The 19,278-nt window shown below is 50.4% G+C and overlaps 1 protein-coding gene and 1 long non-coding RNA gene across 7 annotated transcripts in view; one reads left to right on the top strand and one right to left on the bottom strand.

The window, feature by feature from the left end:
* Nucleotides 1-2,269, top strand: part of CHIT1 (chitinase 1) — a 35,543-nt gene extending 33,274 nt beyond the window's left edge. For all 6 annotated transcript variants that reach the window (XM_019822008.3, XM_019822011.3, XM_019822009.3 and 3 more), the window contains 2 exons: nucleotides 1,138-1,264; nucleotides 1,823-2,269. In XM_019822008.3, the coding sequence (XP_019677567.2) occupies nucleotides 1,138-1,264; nucleotides 1,823-2,058 (363 nt within the window). In that variant the 3' untranslated portion in view covers nucleotides 2,059-2,269. The remainder of the gene's footprint in view (nucleotides 1-1,137; nucleotides 1,265-1,822) is intronic.
* On the bottom strand, nucleotides 324-17,206 carry LOC102899274. The gene is made up of 4 exons (XR_442273.4): nucleotides 16,961-17,206; nucleotides 6,894-7,014; nucleotides 6,055-6,776; nucleotides 324-449 (listed from the first exon to the last, which is right to left on the bottom strand). It is a non-coding gene; the product is annotated as an uncharacterized LOC102899274 (long non-coding RNA).
* Nucleotides 17,207-19,278: the final 2,072 nt, after the last annotated feature.

Raw genomic sequence — 19,278 nt, 5'->3', positions numbered from 1 at the left:
TAAGTACCACTCTTGAAAGAATTTGTATTTTATTACGTATATGTTTGCATTTAATAAAATACAAATTCTACAGACGTACGAAGAGGAGAAATACATACAGTGAGATGTATCATTTTATTCAGCTCAATGACAACATTTGTGCATGCTCAGATTACAGACCTTTTGATTTACTTATATGACTCCCCACTCCTGCCCAGTATCAGCGGCTCAAAACAAGTGTATTTGTGTGCTTCCATGCCTCTCTCCCCCATGAGATCACGAACTCCTGCAGAGGCACCTGCTCTGGTTTGTCTATCCGGACATCTCACGTCAGCTGTGATGCAGGGCAGACAGTGGCCGGTCCTTCTAGAGGTGTAGACAAAGCGCTCTGGGAGAATTGCGAAGGGAGTGTGATCCTGGCGGCGGGGAGATGGGAGAAGGGATCACGGTGGAAGGGTCTTCGAGAAGGTCTGAAAACAGAAGGGCGAGGAAACTGAGAAGCAAAGACATGTGGGGAGGAGAGGCCAGGCTGGACTCCGAAAACAAGCTGTCGGCCCTCACCGCTGGAGGGAAAGTAGCCAGAATGGGAGACTGGGGCCAGCAAGGGCTCCAGACCAGCCCTACTCTCCAACTCCCCGCATGGCGTGTTAGGCTTAGGGGATAGGGAAACCCACTTGCGGGAACACACAGCCATTCACTGGGGAAACCTCAGGGATCTGGTGGAGGAAAGAAGGCCCTCAGGGAGGACAAAGACTTAAAGACAGGAAATCGTTCAGATCTCTGGGGAAGCTTTGTCATCCCTATGGGAACGGGACTGGTCACAACCCGCAGGCCGTGCCCCCAAACACAGCAGCTCAGCACAGAAAAGACGGAGTTGTCAAAGCTTGCAACCTAGGAAAGTTCAGACGCCCATCTACTCCCCAAACCCCCACCCTCACCCTCACCCAGGCCATGCTCCTGTTGAGACGGGCGGATTCCAGAGGGATCAGGACTCAGTCGCCTAGGCTTCCCGCCCAGGGCTGTGTCCAGAAGCCTTGACCACTCATGACCTGGGGGTGCTGGAAAAAGAGCCCTATCCAGATGAGGAAGCGGGTTCTGGGCCGGGCCGGGCCGGGTTCCCCCGGGTTCCTCCACCTGTGCCTTGCTCCTTGTGCACAGGCCAGCTACCTGAAGCAGAAGGGACTGGGTGGCGCCATGGTGTGGGCGCTGGACATGGACGACTTCGCTGGCTTCTTCTGTAACCAGGGCCCATATCCCCTCATCAAGACACTGCAGCTGGAGCTGAGTGAGTGAGGGGCCAGGGACCAGAGGCGGAATTCGCGGGTAGAGTAGGAACACCCCCTCCCTGAACTACAGGTCCTGGCTCCTTCTGGGGAAATACCCTTATTCCAATCCTGTGATTTCCCAAATTTCATGCACCCCCAGGGGCCAAGGAAACTTTGGAAGCCATTCTCTTTTCAGGCTCTTCTTCCCCTTTCTGACAACAGCAACGCCTGTCCAGGGCTTGCCTCTGGGGGCCCTCAGCCAGGGAGCTGCAGCTTTGCTCCTCTCTTTCCAAAGAGAAAGCCTGCGCTCACCTGGAGCGCAAGACCCCCGGAGGCCCTCGCCAGTGTGTGGCTGGTCTTTGCAGATGATAGATGGCCACTGGCACCCCCGTGTTTTCTGTTGAGCTGCGCTGCAGCTCTAAGTGGGGCTGTGGGGCACCTGGCTGTCCTCTGCCTTTGGGTGGGGGGAGTGGTGAGGTATTGAGCCACAGCCTGCCTGTGGTGGTTGCCCGTGTGCTTGGCCTGTGGGTTTGGGATCTCTTGGGGGAGGCTTGGCTGAATGTTCGCTGTCTCCCCAGGTCTTCCTTTAGGCCCACCAGGACCTGAAGTCCCCGCACCAGACCAGCCTTCTGAACCTGAGCGTGGCCCCAGCCTCGAACAAGACACCTTCTGCCGGGGCAAAGCTGACGGGCTCTACCCCAACCCTGGGGACCAGTCCAGCTACTATAGCTGTGCAGGGGGGCGGCTATTCCAGCAAAGCTGCCCAGCGAGCCTGGTGTTCAGCTCCTCCTGCAAATGCTGCACTTGGAGTTGAGTGCCCAGGGCCCCTGCAGCCCCAGCCACCGGGCCAGGCGCTGGGGTCACTCCACAGTCTGCCTCTGCAGCTCTCCCTGGGGGCTACAATCCTAGAGACCTCCCTGTGGCTTTTCTGTATCCAAGCTTTCTGCTCTCAGCCTTGAGTTCCTTTTCCTATGGTCCTTCTGGACCTGTTACTTGCAAAATAAATCTATGGTTTGCTCCCCACAGTCCCCGGGTGTGGTGACTTATAGAACCTCTCTAAGCACACTGTCAGTTCAAAACTGGGAAGGTGGGGAAGCCAAGAGGCAAGGGTGGCCTAAGGCATGCATAGGTCTCAGCCAGGCGGGAAGGCAGGCCCTTCAGCGTGCCCACATTCCAGTGGGCAGCTCTCAAGGCACTGGTGACCTCGCCGGAGAGCTTTTCCTCCTGGCCTCCACTCGGGTGTTATTCCCAAGATTCACACTAGATGGCAGCAGAAAAGAGCTTTTCCTTGCCTTAGGGCTCTGCAATGGCCACCCAGCATTAAAATAAGAATCCAAACCCCAGGTAGGTATTCAGGGCTCGCTTTGAGATAGATCCTGTTTTAGGCCTTCTATCACCTACTGCTCCTATATGCCAGACAAAGGAGGGACAATTATTATCCTCATCTTACAGGTATTTAAACAGAAGGCTAACTAACTAACCCAGAACTGAGTCCTAAATGGGCCACGTTGCACACACAGTATCCCGGATAACCGAGCAATGCAAATGGTCCCTGCAGCTTTGGGTTGAAGCCTGGTCGTTCCATTGGAAGAAAAGCTGCACGTAACCTAATGGTCCATCTTGCCATGCACTCACCCAAGCTGGGTTTTGGGGTGGGACTCAGGCAGGCAGCAGGAGATGGGGACACGTAGGAGAGAGGAGGTGACCTGGCCCTTTACCCTAGTACAGCCAGTACCAGATCCCCATAAAAATGACCTCCCCGCTTCTACGCCCCGCCTGTCCTTGGGCCTTTACAAATCTGTTCTTCTTCGACCCTGAGCACAGGTCTGCTCACCACACATGCCCTTCCTTTGAGGTCTCAACTCGAAGGGGACGCGCCACATCCAGGCCTGACAAGAGCCTCCTAACTGCTCAGAATGGCGTCCAGGGCGGCGGTTTCCTTTTGGGGGGTGCAGAGCTGGCTTCTGGCTCTGTCATCTGCTAGCGGTGTGACTTGAGGCCAAGAAACAAAACCTCATCACCTCATCTGTTGGGTGGAGTTAAGCCTCGTCGTCATGATCAGCACTCACTCTTCCCTCCCTCTTCCCATCTCTGTCCTTTCTTTACCTTCTGCGGGCTGGGTAAGTCGAGAATCTAGCAGAGAGTCTCCTTGTAGCAGAATTTATGGGTCCCCAAACAGCCCAAGTCCCCCTACATCGTCACTGTGACATTGGTGCTACCTTCATATTGAGGACAGTTTTAAGCAGGGCTTCTCTCTGATCTTCTCTAAACCCGTGGTCCCTGTGTCACCTCAGGCCAGTGCCACTTGTCACCCTGCCTCCTGCCCCTCCCTTGTCCAGGCCAACCTCCATCGAGCCCCCAGCTCAACGTTTCTAAATTTTGGATCAAATCCTAACACTTCCCTTACTTAAGAGATGCCAACAGCTTCCGGTGGACAGAGTCAAGTCTCCATCAGCAGCATAGAGTCAAAACCCTCCATTAGGCCCCAGCCTCATCCCTTGGTCTCATTTCCTTTCATCCCACCCCAGTTTGGTGGCCGGGTCCCCAGACCACCTTGCTCAGCCATGCTGGCTTCTCATGAGAAACCTCCCATAGTCTGTCATCACCCCTGTGAGGTTTGAGCCCCAGCCCCAAAGCAAATACTACTTTTAAACTAAACTTTCTCCCTTGACCTATCAGACTGCCCCACCAGCCCCACACAATCCACTTATAGCCTAGGGGACGCACCCCTGTACAGAGCCGGCCTTTTGAGTCAGGTGCAAATGCTGCTTGAATTGTTGGGGGGATCAGCTTTGAGTAATAGCGTTTGAAAAGGATTTTTGTGTCACTCATGTCTTGGTGGCTTAACCCATGAATGTCTGGCCGCTCTCCCTAACAGCGATGACCACTCTCAGCCCCATGAAGGACAGGTCCCTCTGACCTTCTCTCTGAGGACGTTCATAGCGTTCACCACCATGTCTAATACACCTGCCGGAACCCAGGCAAACAGTTAAGCCCCATCCCTTCTCCCAACTGGGACCAAGCTCTCCTGGGGGGCCGGCAGGCCCCCACCGCCACAGGTACCCACTTCCAAATGTACCACACCCTACGTGAGCAGTGAAACTCTATTGTTTTTAATGTGGTTTAATTTTGAAATCTACCATATAGACCAAAGAGTGTTTCAAATATGTATGCTCAGTATCTCGCATGAGTCTGTCACCCAGGTAAGGAAACAGAACATTGCCAGTACCTTCAAAACTACTGATGCGCTTCTCCCTAATCCTACACCCTTCTATCTCGATTTCGATTATTCATTCCCTCGTCTTCTTATAGCTTTATCAACTGTGCGTATATTCCTAGACTAGAAGTTGTTTGTTCTAGACTCTTTTGAACCTTATATAAATAGAAACGTACTGTGTGGTGCTTTCTCTGGCTCACTTCTTATCTTCACTTAGCCAGAGCTCACCCTATTCACTGCTGCATAATTTTCTACCACATGCCATGCCAAAATCTCTACTTTCTGCTCTCAGGACACATGGGTGTTGTTTCCAGTTTGGGGCTAACGTGGACCACATTGCTACAAACACTTTTGAGCCTGTCTAATGGTACCCATGTGTACGATTTGGGACACATGCGAGTTCAACTTTCCTAGGTGCGGGCAGAGGTTTTCCCAAAGTGGACATACAACTACTCCCTACCATTGCAGCGTTCCTAGTGAACCCCATCCTCACCATTCCTACACCCTACTTTATGCTGATCTGTGAGGTGTAAAAACGGCATCTCACTCGCATTGCCTTAATTACTTACATTTCAGGATCTTCTTACGTCTACAAGCTATTTGTGTTTCTTCTTTTGTGAATAATCTGTTGTGTCACTTGCCCATGTTTCTATTGTATTGTCTCTTATTGAAATGTAGCAGTTCTTTACATATTCTGAACACAGATCTTTGATGTAGGTTTGACCATATCTTTTCCCAGTTTGAGGTGTGGCTTTTCATTTTTTGAGTATTGTTTAAGGTAGTTACCTTTGCCAATCCTATCCCTTATGGTTTGTGCTTCCTGCATTTTGTTTAAGAAGTCTTCTTCTAGAGGCGTCTGGCTGGCTCAGACAGAAAAGCATGTGACTCTTGATCATAGGGTTGTGAGTTCAAGCCCCACGCTGGTTGCAGAGATTACTTAAATTAAAAAAAAACAACAACAAAACAGGGCACCTGGGTGGCTTAGTCGTCGGTTAAGTGTCTGAATCTGAATCTTGATTTCAGCTCAGGTCATGATCCTCTGATTCGTGGGATCAAATCCCACATCAGGCTCTACACTGACAGCACAGAGCCTGCTTGGGATTCTCTCTCTCCGCCTGTCCCTGCCCCCTTGTGCCCCCCCCAAATAAATAAGTAAACTTAAAAAAAAAGAAAGAAAGAAATCTCACGATTCATCGGTTCCAGCCCCGCCTCAGGCTCTATGCTGACAGTGCAGAGCCTTCTTAGGATTCTCTCTCTGCCCCTCCCCCACTTGTACTGTCTCTGTCTCTCTCAAAATAAATAAACTTTAAAAAATAAATTAAATTAGATTTTCTGGCTAATTGTTGCTAACCTATAATAACATCACTGACATTTGGAAACTGATGCTGTGTCCAGGAAACTTTTCAAACCCTCTTACTAACTTTAATGATCATTCTGCAGAGTGTTCTATATAGACAATCGTATTATCTACACGAATAAGTTTTGTTTCCTTCCATTCCAAGCCTTATGCCTTTGTTTATTTTTCTAGTTGACTGTGCTAGCTGAGGCCTCCAATACAGTGGTGAATAAAAGCAGTGATAATGGGCATCTTACCTTCTTCCTGGCCTGAAAGGGGATGTTTGCAACATCTCACCGTTAAGTATGCGATTTATCGTAGGTTTTTCGCAAACATCTTCTATGAGACTAAGGAAGTTTGCTTCTACTCTTGGTTTCCCGAGAGTTTCCATAAGAAGGGCTGTGAATTTTTTCAGGAAGCTTTTATTTTCAGTAGATTTTTGCTTTTATTCTGTTCATAAAGCAAATTACATTCATCAGCTTTCCCCCGGTTACATTCATCTTGCATTCCTAGGAGTAATCCAACATGGCCCTGATGGGTTGTCTTTCCCGTGCATCGCCGGATCTGGCCAATACTGTGTTTCACATTTTTGTGTTTATATATTAATAACAAGATGGGCTTGCGTGTTTTCTTTCTCACACACTAGGATGCCCTTGCCATCACTCCTACCGGCCAGGTTAATAATAAACCGACTTAGGGTATCGATGTTTTGCTGGCCTCATTAAGCGAGTTGGGGAGCTTCCCTCTTCCCACTCTCCAGATGAGTTGTGTCCCAGGACTTCTCTGTTCCTTGAAGGGCAGCTGTCACCAGGAAAGCCATCTCAGCTCCATGCTTTCTTGAGGCTCATTCGTAAGTGCTGATTCGATGTCCTGTGGTGGTCGCAGAACCGTCGCATTTCTGATTTTGTCTTGAGCAGGCCGAGAGCTGAACTCACTAAGAGTCGAGAGGCCTGCGGTCCCCTGGTTAAAGAGCCCTAATCTGAAATAAAGTCAGGGAGGTTGCTGGTTGTCTCTCCCTTCCATCTGTCCCTCCCAAGTGGCCCTTGACAGGGAGCAGCTAGAGGCCGCCCGGGCACCCCCTTGCCAGGTCACGCACCTGCTCCGAGGCCAGGCCCTGGTCCAGTGCGGAATTACCACCGTGGAGCGCTCCTTATGCTCATCCCACTGTCTGCTGTTGTGTTCAGAGCTTGGTGCAAAGAGAAAACAGCCAGATTCTTCTTCATTAATTCAGCGATTTGGGCAAAAAAAAAAAAAAAAAAAAAAAAATGTGTTTAAAAACTTGTCGCAGGGAGACAAAGGGAGAGAAAGATGGCTTCCAAAGGCCCACTGTTGAATTCCTTTTGGGCGTTGCCATTCTATTCAGCATGGGAGTGGAGAGAAGGGAACAGACATTCCTGCCAGGCCCCTGCCCCTCGGCCCCTACCATATGGCATGTGAGATCTGGTCCCAGCACCACCCGCTCCCTCCTCAGTGTTCCCTTGCCATTCCAGCTGTTGCCCAGGCCAGTGATAAACTGATGAGACCAGGCAGCCAGGAGGCCAGGCTTAGCTAAGGACACCCTCCCAGTCCTCCCACCCCCTTGGGCCCTTCATTCCAAGAAGGGACACTGAAGTGGCCACCTGAGAATGGGAGGCATCAAAGGAAAATGGCAGGAGGACCCAGTGCCTATAACTTCTGCCATCACTACAACTTGCCCTTGATCTTCTGGAGCAGAGCCTCTAAGGCACCAAGGAGCCAGACCCCTCCAAATCAGACCAGCCCCACGGGCTGGGGGTCTTGTTTCCCCTAAGCGCCTTCCTGGCATCTAATTTGAGATCCTTGATCGCTTCTCAGCCTTTTGGGCAAGATCAAGTGTAATTTGAGATCCTTGAGCTGTAGTAATAGTTCATGTGACCTTATTTCGGCCTCTGTGGGGATGAAAATCTCTACCTTATTCATTTTTAAAGTTAGCTCTCTGTTTGTCCCACGTGGCTTCTCTGTGTCCATGGATAAGTCTTGGACCGCCTTCCAGTGCACAACCCAGGGCTCCCCTCAGCCCTGCCCCACTGAAAGGCAGACCTTGAGCATAAGGGGCTCAGACTCTGGAGCATGAGCCAGGGCAGGACTTGAAGCTAGACATCTGGGATCCCTAAAGTCAGAGTACAGAGAGACTGTCCCTCTACCGTGTTCTTACCGCCATCACCCAGACTCAAAGATGACTTGGTATGGAGGGAAGTACACTAGGCCTTTATCTCTGCCTCTCTGTGTGAGAGAGGACTTGGGCAAGTCACTTAGCTTGGGTCCTCAGTGTCCCACCAGTGGGCAGTTGGACTAGATGACCTACCAGCCACAGCGAGCCACCACCAGCTACTGGATTGTCCCTTCCCAGAAAGTAGAAAAGCAAGGGAGAGATAGAGCCTCCATTTGGCTTACGTATTGGCCCCTCACCTTATTCTCCCAACCACTAGGCCCCTTTCAGTACAAGCCTTGAACAGCATGTGGGGGTCTCTCTCTGTGGCTCCCTCTTCCACCTGACGCGCACGCGCGCGCGCGCACACACACACACACACACACACACTCACGCCCACGAAACCTGTCCTTTCCTGACCTTTGTTTACAGGCAGCCGCAAGAATGGGAAAAGGACATGTCACATTACCCTTTATGCCAGAGCCTGTCTTTACACATCTCCCCTGCAGACTCCAGCCAGGCTGCCCTTGCCCTCCCGTCTGCCCTGTTCCACATCTGCAGGGAAGCCACAGATCTGAAGCCAGCCAGCGGCTGAACATGATGTCCAGGCTATGTTCCAGAGCATCCCTGGAGTGACTCAGTGGTTACTGGCCTGTGGAGGGCGTCCAGATCTCCACTCTTCAGCCAGTGGAGAGACCTTCTCCTGGGGCACCAGTCCCCGAATGCCTTGAGACAATCTCTTTCTAATCCTTTAATCCAGTGGTAGGAGCCATTTTCTATTAAGAGACAGTGATCTCAGTGGAAAAAAATCATCATCCGAGGGCCATACGATCATAGAAAATTACTTAATTTAGGTGCGGAGGCTGCTGCTAGTTTTCCATTAACAGGGACGTAACAGCATTCAACACACCTGACTTTTTTTTTTTTTTTTAATTTACATCCAAGTTAGTTAGCATATAGTGTAACAATGATTTCAGGAGTAGATTCCTTAATGCCCCTGACCCATTGGGCCCATCCCCCCTCCCACACCCCCTCCAGTAACCCTCTGTTTGTTCTCCATATTTAAGAGTCTCTTGTGCTTTGTCCCCCTCCCTGGTTTTATATCATTTTTGCTTCCCTTCCCTTATGTTCATCTGTTTGGTATCTCAACGTTCTCTTATGAGTGAAGTCATATGATATCTGTCTTTCTCTGACTGACTAATCTCGCTTGGCATAATACCCTCTAGTTCCAGCCACGTGGCTGCAAATGGCAAGATTTCATTCTTTTTGATTGCCGCGTAATACTCCATTGTATATATATACCACATCGTCTTTATCCGTTCATCCATCGATGGACATTTGGGCTCTTTCCATACTTTGGCTATTGTGGATAGTGTTGCTATAAACATCGGGGTGCGTGTGTCCCTTCGAAACAGCACACCTGTATGCCGTGGATAAACACCTAGCAGTGCAATTTCTGGGCCATAAGGTAGTTCTATTTTTAATTTTTTGAGGAACTTCCATACCAACACACCTGATTTCTAAAGGAAGACAAAACCATACTCAACAATCGGTACTTAAAAAATACGTCTTGATTCTAAATTTGGGGCAGTCGAGCTGCTGGGATTTGAAATAATGTGAAGGAAAGTGGAGAGTAAGAAACTGTGGTGAGAATAAAAAGAAATGTAATCAGGTAAGAAAAAGATGGAAGGAGAGAGATCGGGTGGTGGAGAGGAAGAGAAGGAGGACAGAGCCAGGAAGCCTCCGCGGGACAAGGGCTAACTCGTCCCTGCTTAGCTCTGGGCTCCCGGTCGTCCCTCATCCTGTAATGCCTGGTGTCTAGGTTACTACCTGGATTTCAGGTTACCATTTATTGTCAACAGCATGGGTGCTTATTTCCTTTACACCATCTGCTTCACAAAAAGTCCACAAATGAGATATTTTACAAAGGAAGAAGCTAAGACTCAGAAAAGTTGCCCAAGTTCACACATCGGTAATAATTAGAGTGAGGACCAAATCCATACCTTGGCCAGAAGCCCACGCTGTATGTATGCACTCTGCCGGCACATATGACTGTGTCACCACCATCTCCCTACTGAACTGTGGGTCACTTGTGTCCATCACCTCCTGTTCCCCAGGATCCGGCCACTCTTGCTTTCCTTCTGTTCCTGGTACCCATTAAACTCATCCCATCTCGGTCCCCACCTTCCCCGACCTCAAAGCTTTGTCCCATCCGTTCCCCTGTCTGGGGCAGCTCATGCCCACACCTCCCCCTGCCACCTCAACCCCACTTCAGGTCTCTCCTTAGCGTCGCTTCTTCAGAGACCCCCTCCCCAACCACTTGACGGTCACACGAGCACATCACTGACTTATTTTGATCAGTGACGCTTACCACTACGTGATGTTTTCTTTGTTTATGATCTATGTCCCTGGGCTAGGACAGAATCTCTGTGTGAGCAAGAACTGATCCAGACTTAGGACTAGATCTCCAGTATCTAACATTACTTCTGGCATAGATGCTTAATAAGTATTTGTTGAATGGATGGATGGGTGGATGGATGGGTGGATGGATGGACAAACTACTCTCTATCCCTTCATAGATTCTCTTAGCAGAGGTGGGTTTTCCCAGGGAGCCAATCACAGCAAGCCCTAGACTGTATTTCCCACATCAGCACACATCCCCTCTGCAACTTTAACCAAACCTCATCCACTCCACAAGCATGCCCAAGCTCTTTGCCGAAGCTGTGGATGGAGATAAATGAGACTTGACCCCAGACACGAGGCTTGATCTTCTGTAGTTTACAGAGTCCATGAGGGGAGATAAAGCATGCCCACAAAGCATTATAATTAAAGATTAAATGAGCCATAAGCGATGAAATAGGAACACACTAAACATGTTCAAAGGAAGAAGAAATCCTCTCTGAACGACGGAGCAGTGAGAGCTTTAACAAATAGAGGCACCAACACAGAGACTGAGCCTGAAGGCAGGTTCAGAGCCTCCTCAGTCTCCAAGGCAGAGTATTAACCAGGCAAGTGTTGAGAGCCAGGATCCCCAGGGCTTGTCCAGACTGGACCGGGTACGGGGCACAGGAAGGAGGCAGCGCGGGGTGAGGACGGAGGGAGAGGTTGGAGCCAGGCTATGCGGGTTTGTGGACTCAACATAACCACAGGAGAGTGAGCCACGCGGGCACCGTGAGCCAGGCAGCCCAGGGCCCAAGAGGCGCCCAGTCCGTGGCATTCAGCAGCTGCCAGGAGTGGGGGGTTGTTGGTGGAGGGCTCTGGCCTGCAGTGACGGGGGGCGGGGGGTGGTTACTGACCTCGTTTCTCTCTGAAAAGCTCAGTGAGACAGATTTCTCTTTTCCTCAAGCAGTGTGAAATACGAGCTGGTCAACATGCATGATTTCTCAACAGCAGGATTCATTTCCTGTTGCTTCATTGCAGCAGTTTGGGGGACGACATCCCGCTAATATGGGGGGCAAGGCTCCAGGCTACAGCCATTCTGCTGTCCAGCTAATCCTGTTTCAGAACACAGTTCTCTTCCTAAGGGAGCGAGCCGGTCAGGACAGAGGAGGGGACCTAGAGGGCTGGAGGTGGGGTGGAAATGAGGAAGGAGCAGGGCTCCCTAGCGACGCTCATGGCCTGTGGGGGCTCTGGAAGGAAGAGGCCGGTGGGTCCAGGGGATTTAGGGAGTCTCAAGGAAGGACGCCAGATCCCAAAGAATTCTCAGTCCCTGCATCCTTTCTCTCCACCTTCCTGAGGTCCACGGCCCCTTCCATAGACTCAGCCATACCTGTTTCTGGCACCTGAGACTACAGACGGATCTTCCAGTGCCTTCTTCTGGGCCCATCTCTATAAATACTATACCACACTGTAATGTAAATATTGGCTCTTAAGGCTGCTCCTGCATAAACTGTGAACCCCTTGAGGGCAAGGGCCTTGTCCTAATGCCTTGGGGTCCCCAGCCTCTGCTGCACATGCCCCAGGCCACCCCCTGTGGGTTTGCTAACTGGGTGAATGGGGTGGTTGCCCCCTACATCTTCTGGGTCTATTCCACCTCTGCGGGATCTCTACCCATCTGAATGCCTCAGGGCTTGCCCAGGACTTTCTGCCCTTCTCTCCTTAGATCATCTCTTCCATTTCCAGGGCTTTAAATAGCATGGTTATGCTAATGGTTCCCGCACTTGCGTATCTCCAGCCCAGACCGCCCCTCTGAGCTCCAGATGCATACATCCACCGGCCTACTTGCTCTCTCCACTCCGATGAGGTGTAAACAGCTCATCTTTGCCCGAAATAGAGTCCCTTATTATAAAACCTGTCTGCACCTCCAGGGTGCCTCACTTTAGAAAATTACCCAGCGCCTCTCCACGTGGCTGAGGTGGAACGCCAAGGTGATTCCTGCTTCTTCCTTTTCCCTCAGCTCTTACATTCACCTCCTCAGTAAGGTTGATTTTCCCCTCCAATAAATGTCTAGAGTCGGCCCTCTTCTCCCCATGTCCCCCCCCCCCCCCACCAGCCTAGTCCAGGTGGCCACACGTCTTGCCTGGACCTCTCTGATGGCTGTTCACGCTCTCACTTCTTCCATTCCAGTCCCCCTCCAAAGCTGGTCTCGGCAGACAGCAAGAGTGACTTTTCAAAACACAAATCCTGTGGCGTACCCCCTGCTTAAAAGTTCAATGGCATCTGACAACACTGAGGGCCAAACCCCTTCATGGTTTACAAGGGTCCCTGACCAGACCCTTCTCTCTCATCACCATTTTATCTCTCTTTTTTTTTTCTCTCACCCCTGGGACCTTGCATATAGTGTTCTCTATCTAGATCATTCTCCCTGCTTCTGGACATGGCCAACTCCCCTCTCATCCCTCAGATTCCAGCTTAAGGCCACCTCCCCCGAGACGACTCTCCGACCATCCAAACTAAACCCCACTCTACACCCCACCCAGCTTAGCCCTGGACCTGGCACCTCATGGGGCTCAGTAACTATTCCAGAAAGAAAAGGTAGGTAGTCTCCATCCCAGGCCATCCCCTGCAAGCTCCCGTCTTCCTCCTTCTCGGCTACCCAGGATTCAGCGCCCGCTCCCTTTATTTTTACATTTCTCGAAACTACCCACACAAACACCATATTGTAGGGTTTCTTTCTCCTCCAAAATTAGCTGCAGAACTGGACAAAGACTCCTTGGCTGCTAGCTTCCTGGCTGTCTCTTTCGGTTTCAGAGTTTAAAAGCTAGTCCTGCAGGGGAACAGTGGGAGAATGGAAAATCACCAACAGGGAGAAGTGACGGAGTCCGGAGACCAGCCGAGTTCTGACAGTCATGGCCATGCTCTATAGTTAGCTCCTGACTTCCTTTCTTGGCAAGATCTTACCGGTTATCTAGGGCAGTCCCCGTTTCAACTGTTCCGTTCCATTGTCTGACTATGTATCATGAGTTTTCTTACAATATGGTCCCTCTACCCCCTCTCCACCTGCTCTCCCCACAACCAGGGTGGCCTTTCCTAAACGACCCGCACACTCAAAAGGTGAAAGGCCATAGGTTCCAAGTTCAAGCCCTTGATCCACCACATAAAAGTCTGTGTGACTTTGGGGAAAGTATCCTCTCCGAGACTCAGTTTGCTCAGCTGTAAAGTAGGGATAGACTAGTACCTTCCTCCCAGGATTTGGCAGGGGATGACTGGCATACAATGTGTTGAGCATTTGGCACTCATACAAAGCCCCCTTCCCTCTCAGGATGGATAAATGGCATGAAATTTTCAACCAAAAGACTCTTGGGGCCTGGTGAGCAATTTAGTGCTTTAACCGAAAGTGTAGGATAATTAACATGCTGTTGAGTGACGGGTGCTTTCTCTCAGTTCTCCTGCGGCCTGACTGGGGAGCCAGGTCATGTCCATAGGTGGGGAGCGCAGGCTTCCTGATGAGGAAAAGTGATCAGTTGCAGCCACCAGGGAAAGGACAAGTATTTATTGGAAACCAGAGCTCAGAAGATTGGCCTTAGGCAGACCAGAAAGGGTTCGTCTCTCGGGCCTGGTTCTCCTGGGCCCCAGCTTGCGAGCCACGGTGCATCCCCAAACAGGGGATGAAAGATGGCCTCTCCACGTGGAACAAGGAGAGAAGATGGCACCAGTCACTCAGGGTGCACGTCCCCTTGGTACCCTGGAGCCTCCCCTGAAGTCTGTCTGAACACCTGGTTCGGATTCAGTTCTGCAGACGGACAGTGTGCCACCTCCTAGGCCAGAGTGTGAAGGGATGACCAGTGTCTCCAAGGCCCCCTTGTGACAACCTTTCAAGGGGAAGGTGCATGCAGGTGATTCCTGGGGACAGAGGAGGGATCGTGCACCCCGTTGCCCCTGCCCACGTGGCAATTCTCTTTCCGGGGCTAACCCACGTGGTCCTGCCTGGAGTTTGTTCTTTTTTTTTAATTTTTTTATTTTTTATTTTTTATTTTTTTTTTCAACGTTTATTTTATTTTTGGGACAGAGAGAGACAGAGCATGAACGGGCGAGGGGCAGAGAGAGAGGGAGACACAGAATCAGAAACAGGCTCCAGGCTCTGAGCCATCAGCCCAGAGCCCGACGCGGGGCTCGAACTCACGGACCGCGAGATCGTGACCTGGCTGAAGTCGGACGCCTAACCGACTGCGCCACCCAGGCGCCCCTGGAGTTTGTTCTTATTAAGGAAGCTGGCACTTCCTTTCAACGTGTCAGGGGCACCAGGTGCACACCATTGTTCACATCACCTCCCGGAGGGGCCCCCTTAGCAGGAAAAAGGGCACTTTGTGCTTCGGGCCACGTCTGTTGAAACAAAACCGCAGGCCGGGCCCTGGGGCGGGCTGCTGGGAGACCTGGAAACAAAGTCACCTACTCTTGGCTTCCTTGTTTGACAAAGAAAACCACCTCTGTACTCTTTTCCTGGGGCTGCTGAAGCAAATCCCACAAACCTTCGTGGCCGAACACAACGCATATCTGTTATCTGACAGTCAGAAATCCAAAATAAGTTTACGAGGCTAAAGTCAAGGAGTCAGCTGGGCTCGTTCCTTCTGGCCCTAGGGCAGAATCGATTTTCTTTCCTTTTTTTCACCTTCTAGAAGCCTCCTGCATTCCTTGCCTTCCATCACCACATCCCTCTTCTGTGTCTGAAGGACTCTTGTGATTACCTTGGGCCCCCTGGGTAATCCAAAATAATTTCCCCTCTCTCAGCTCTCCTTAACTTAGACACATCCTCCAAGCCCCCTTTGCCATGTAAGGTGATACGTTCCCAGGTGCTGGGGGAGTGGGACAGGGGTGTCTTTGGGGAGCCATCATTCTGTTGACCACAATCTTCTTACCATGTAAAGGTGTTCTCTTCCAAACCTCACTCATTTCCCAGGCTCCAGAAGGGACCTTATGTCATCTCAAGCCAAAGGGCCCGGGCTTAAAATTCCTAAGACAGAGGGTCTGCAGAAACTTCTAGCTGCAGAAACCTACTAGCACTTGCTGTACCTCTGCTAGTGTGCCAAAGCCTTACATACGACGTCTCCTTTAACCCTTACGACAATCCTGGGGAGATACTGAGGCTCGCAGGGGTGGAATAATGTTCCCAAGGTCAGCAGGTGGCAGAGCTGAATGGGAATGAGAGGTTTCTTTCTGCACCTGCCACAGCGTAGCGCAGGGTTCAGCTCACTGGGGCCCTGGCTCGGTACATTACCAGCGTTGCTTCTCTCCTGGCATTAGAAACAGCCCCAGAGAGGGGACCATCGCTTATGGTGACAAGGGCTGTTTAGACAGGTCAGAGCCACACACTAGTAGCTGAGGTTTAGAGCTTCTGGAAGTGAGAGGGTGTGTGTGTGTGTGTGTGTGTGTGTGCATTCCATTAACTCGTACTTTTTTTTTTAATGTTTTTTTTTATTTTTGAGGGAGAGAGAGAGTGCAAGCGGGGCAGGGGCAGAGAGAGAGGGAGACACAGCATTCAGAGCAGGCTCACGATGTCAGCGCAAAGTCTCATGTGGGGTCCGAACTCATGAACCGTGAGCTCATGACCTGAGCCAAAGTCGGATGCTCAGCCGACTGAGCCACCCAAGTGCCCCACATTAACTCGTACTTTGAATGGAGAGGAGAAGGGGAAGACTGTCCTAGTGGATGGGAGGGTACGATTATTAGCTGGACAGGAAGGGAGGCCCAGTAAAGGGTCACTAAAAACACTGTCTGTATTCAAAACATTCCTCGACACGGTGGCTTGAAATCACCATCATCATCATCCAAAGACATTTACCAGAGACCTTTGTCCTTGGGCTGACGAGATCTGTGGAGAGGCGGACCCCTGCACAAATATGGCCGTGGAGAAGTTCAGTGGAAAGAGACACAGACTCTGCTCCCAGGAGGCACCAGATCCGAAGAGGAAAGGAGGAAAGAGATCCTATCTTCAGGGAGATCCATGTGCGGCAGATGCAAAAGAGAGTGCTCAGTTTAGAAGGAAAGCTGGAACACACAGGAGCCAAGCACACCTCCACACAGGCAGGTGTTCCCAAATCCCCACAATCCAATGGTTGTGAAGCCAGAGCCAGAGGAAAGAACCCTTAGAAGTGAGCTTGGTGAAAGAAGAAGGTTCCAGGAGGAGGTGAGTCTGGAAGCAGGAGGGAAAAGTGAAGTGGAGAGTTGAGAGCAGAGCGCTGGGGAGGGAGAGGAAGTCACTCATCTGAGGGGTCCGTGGAGGTAAGAGAGGTGGGCGCGAGTAAGCCTGACCACCGGCAGGGAGCTGCCCGGATGAGCCAGAGTGGTCATCCCTTCTTTAACAAGACGGGCAAGGGCAGGGGTTTTATAAAAAAAAATAAACACACACGTCTCTGATCTAGGGGCTCCGGGATGGGCGAGGAATCCCGGCCCCGAGTTTTGAGTGGTGCCTCACCCAGCTTTCTCCTCCTAGTCTGCTGCCCAGAGAACTCAGACCCGCAAGGGTCCCTGGCTCCCTTACAGAGGAGGCCCCCCACATGGCTGTCCCACCCGTCCAGGCAGAAATGGTGTCCGGATCATTCCCCACCCTGTCTACTTACCAAAAAACTGATGACAGGTCAGCTGAAGGGACCAGTACGATCACGTGTCCATTATCTTCATGTGGCTTCTCTAGAGAGACCCGTTTTCATGATCCTCTGACTTTAGTTAATGTACCAAACGTATGTGAACACTGCAGGAACAAAAGGTGAAGCTGTGCCTTGTTTGTTTGTTTGTTTGTTTTTAAGATCTTATTTTTTTAAGTAATGTCTACTCCCAACACGGGGCTCAAACCCACTACCTCAAGAGTGGCACCACCGACTGAGCCAGCCAAGTCCCCCCCCCCCCCAACCTTCCTTGTTTCCAGTGACTAAGCACTTCATATGCCACAGTCAAGGGAAGAAAAAAAAAAAAAAGGAAAAAAACCGACAGGGCTGTCGTAACTGGCTCTGTTTCCCCAAACAATAAGCCTTGAATACCTCCCAGAAATGTGGACTCTCTAACAAAAACAACACTTGATCCCTGAGTTTTGCTGTGCCGAAATCTGAGGGCATGTTCTGAATATGACAGCCATGTGAGAAAGCTGCTATTTTCCACCACGAATAGACCACTATAAACACGGTCATCTTGGTCATTTTTGATTTTTCCCTTTAAATACTCGTGCTTTGTATTTGACCTGCTGGCCGTCAGAAAAGCAGCCCCCTCACACTTTTCACGAGTGATTGTTTTCTTCCCTTTCCTAAAAGCACTGGTCTCTGGTTCTCCCCTGACAGCTTACTCCTGGGATTCCCACCGATGGCGTCAAGGTCACGCACACCTCGTCCAGACCCAGGGCCGTGGAGCCCTCACCCTCCCCTGGCTCCTCCGGGGACTCTCCTGTGAGCTGACGGAGCTGCATCGGGTTCTCGGCCAAGTTCGTTTCTGGTTCTGAGGGAGCTACAGCCGGGTGTGCCCACACTGGTGGCAGGAGCAGTGCCGACCACCGTGCGATTAGCCTGGCCACGGAGCGGTTTCTGTCACGGGGCAACCCACGGGCGTTCTGGAATCGGATGCCCCTGGTACGCTTTTGCTTTGGTGAGGGGAATGTGTTTGAGGATTCTGGGAGGAATGTGGTTGAGGATTCTGATGGTTTCCGGCATTTGAGAATACAGAGGTTGAAAAGGGGTTGTGTGTTCATTTCTGTAACTCTTGATTGGGTTCTGTGTTTGCATATTTCGTGTTGGTATCAGTAGAAGTTCTGTTCTCATTTCAGAAGCTCTTCCTTATCCTGGAGTTCTGGCTTTTTTTTTTTTTAATGTTTATTTTTGAGAGCGAGAACGTGAGGAGGGGAGAGGCAGAGAGAGAGAAGGGGACAGAGGATCCGAAGCAGGCTCTGCACTACAGCAGAGAGCCTGATGCAGGACCCGACCGAGCTCACGAACCGTGAGATCACGATCTGAGCTGAAGTCAGATGCTCAACCAACGGAGCCACCCAGATGCCTCCCAAAGTTCTGGTTTGTATCGTGTACTCATCATGGTCCCAATAGCTGTTGATAGTGACAAAGGTGAACACCCTATACCAAAGATGAAAGGAAATGAAAAGCTCTCTTGAATGTCCCTAAGTAATGACTGATTCAAAATTAACCTCTCTTCGGAAATTTATATATGAGGTTAAAAGGAGGTTATTATTGTGAGGGATGTAGGCATTATAAGAGAGAGAACGTACGCTGCTAAATTCAAAAGGAGATCCCCAAATTACTCGGACTTTCAAAAACGCGTCCTCCCAATGACCTGATGGTGCTTAATTATAGGACTTAATTGATCAACTTTCTTAAAAGACGCTGGTAGTGTCTGTTTCTATCTTAGATTCTCTTAGCTCCTCCAACTTGTACAGGAGTTGATAAAATGATCTATTTTACATAAAGGAAAACATTTTGAGCAAACAAATTGATACAGTTTATTCACTCCTGGAGGAAGTTAATAGGTCAGACTATGGTTAAGATCTTTTCAACGTTATTATTTATTTTTGGGACAGAGAGAGACAGAGCGTGAACGGGGAGGGGCAGAGAGAGAGGGAGACACAGAATCGGAAACAGGCTCCAGGCTCTGAGCCATCAGCCCAGAGCCTGACGCGGGGCTCGAACTCACGGACCGCGAGATCGTGACCTGGCTGAAGTCGGATGCTTAACCGACTGCGCCACCCAGGCGCCCCAAGATCTTTTCAAATCTAATGGACTAAGCACCTATTGCAAACTTCTTTTTCCTAAAAGAAATATTACCATATCAAGCACTCACATAAATGTGAAGAATCCAAAGATTTCTAAAATATTTTTCTACTTTCATGCTTTAAATCTGTTGACTCTTTGAGAATTTTTTTCTTGCTAAAACTATTTAAGTTTTC

The sequence above is a fragment of the Felis catus genome, chromosome F1 (genome assembly GCF_018350175.1).
Source record: "Felis catus isolate Fca126 chromosome F1, F.catus_Fca126_mat1.0, whole genome shotgun sequence".
Lineage (NCBI taxonomy): Eukaryota > Metazoa > Chordata > Mammalia > Carnivora > Felidae > Felis > Felis catus.
The sequence above is the reverse complement of the archived record's forward strand: the minus strand, read 5'-3'. Positions and strand labels throughout refer to the sequence as shown.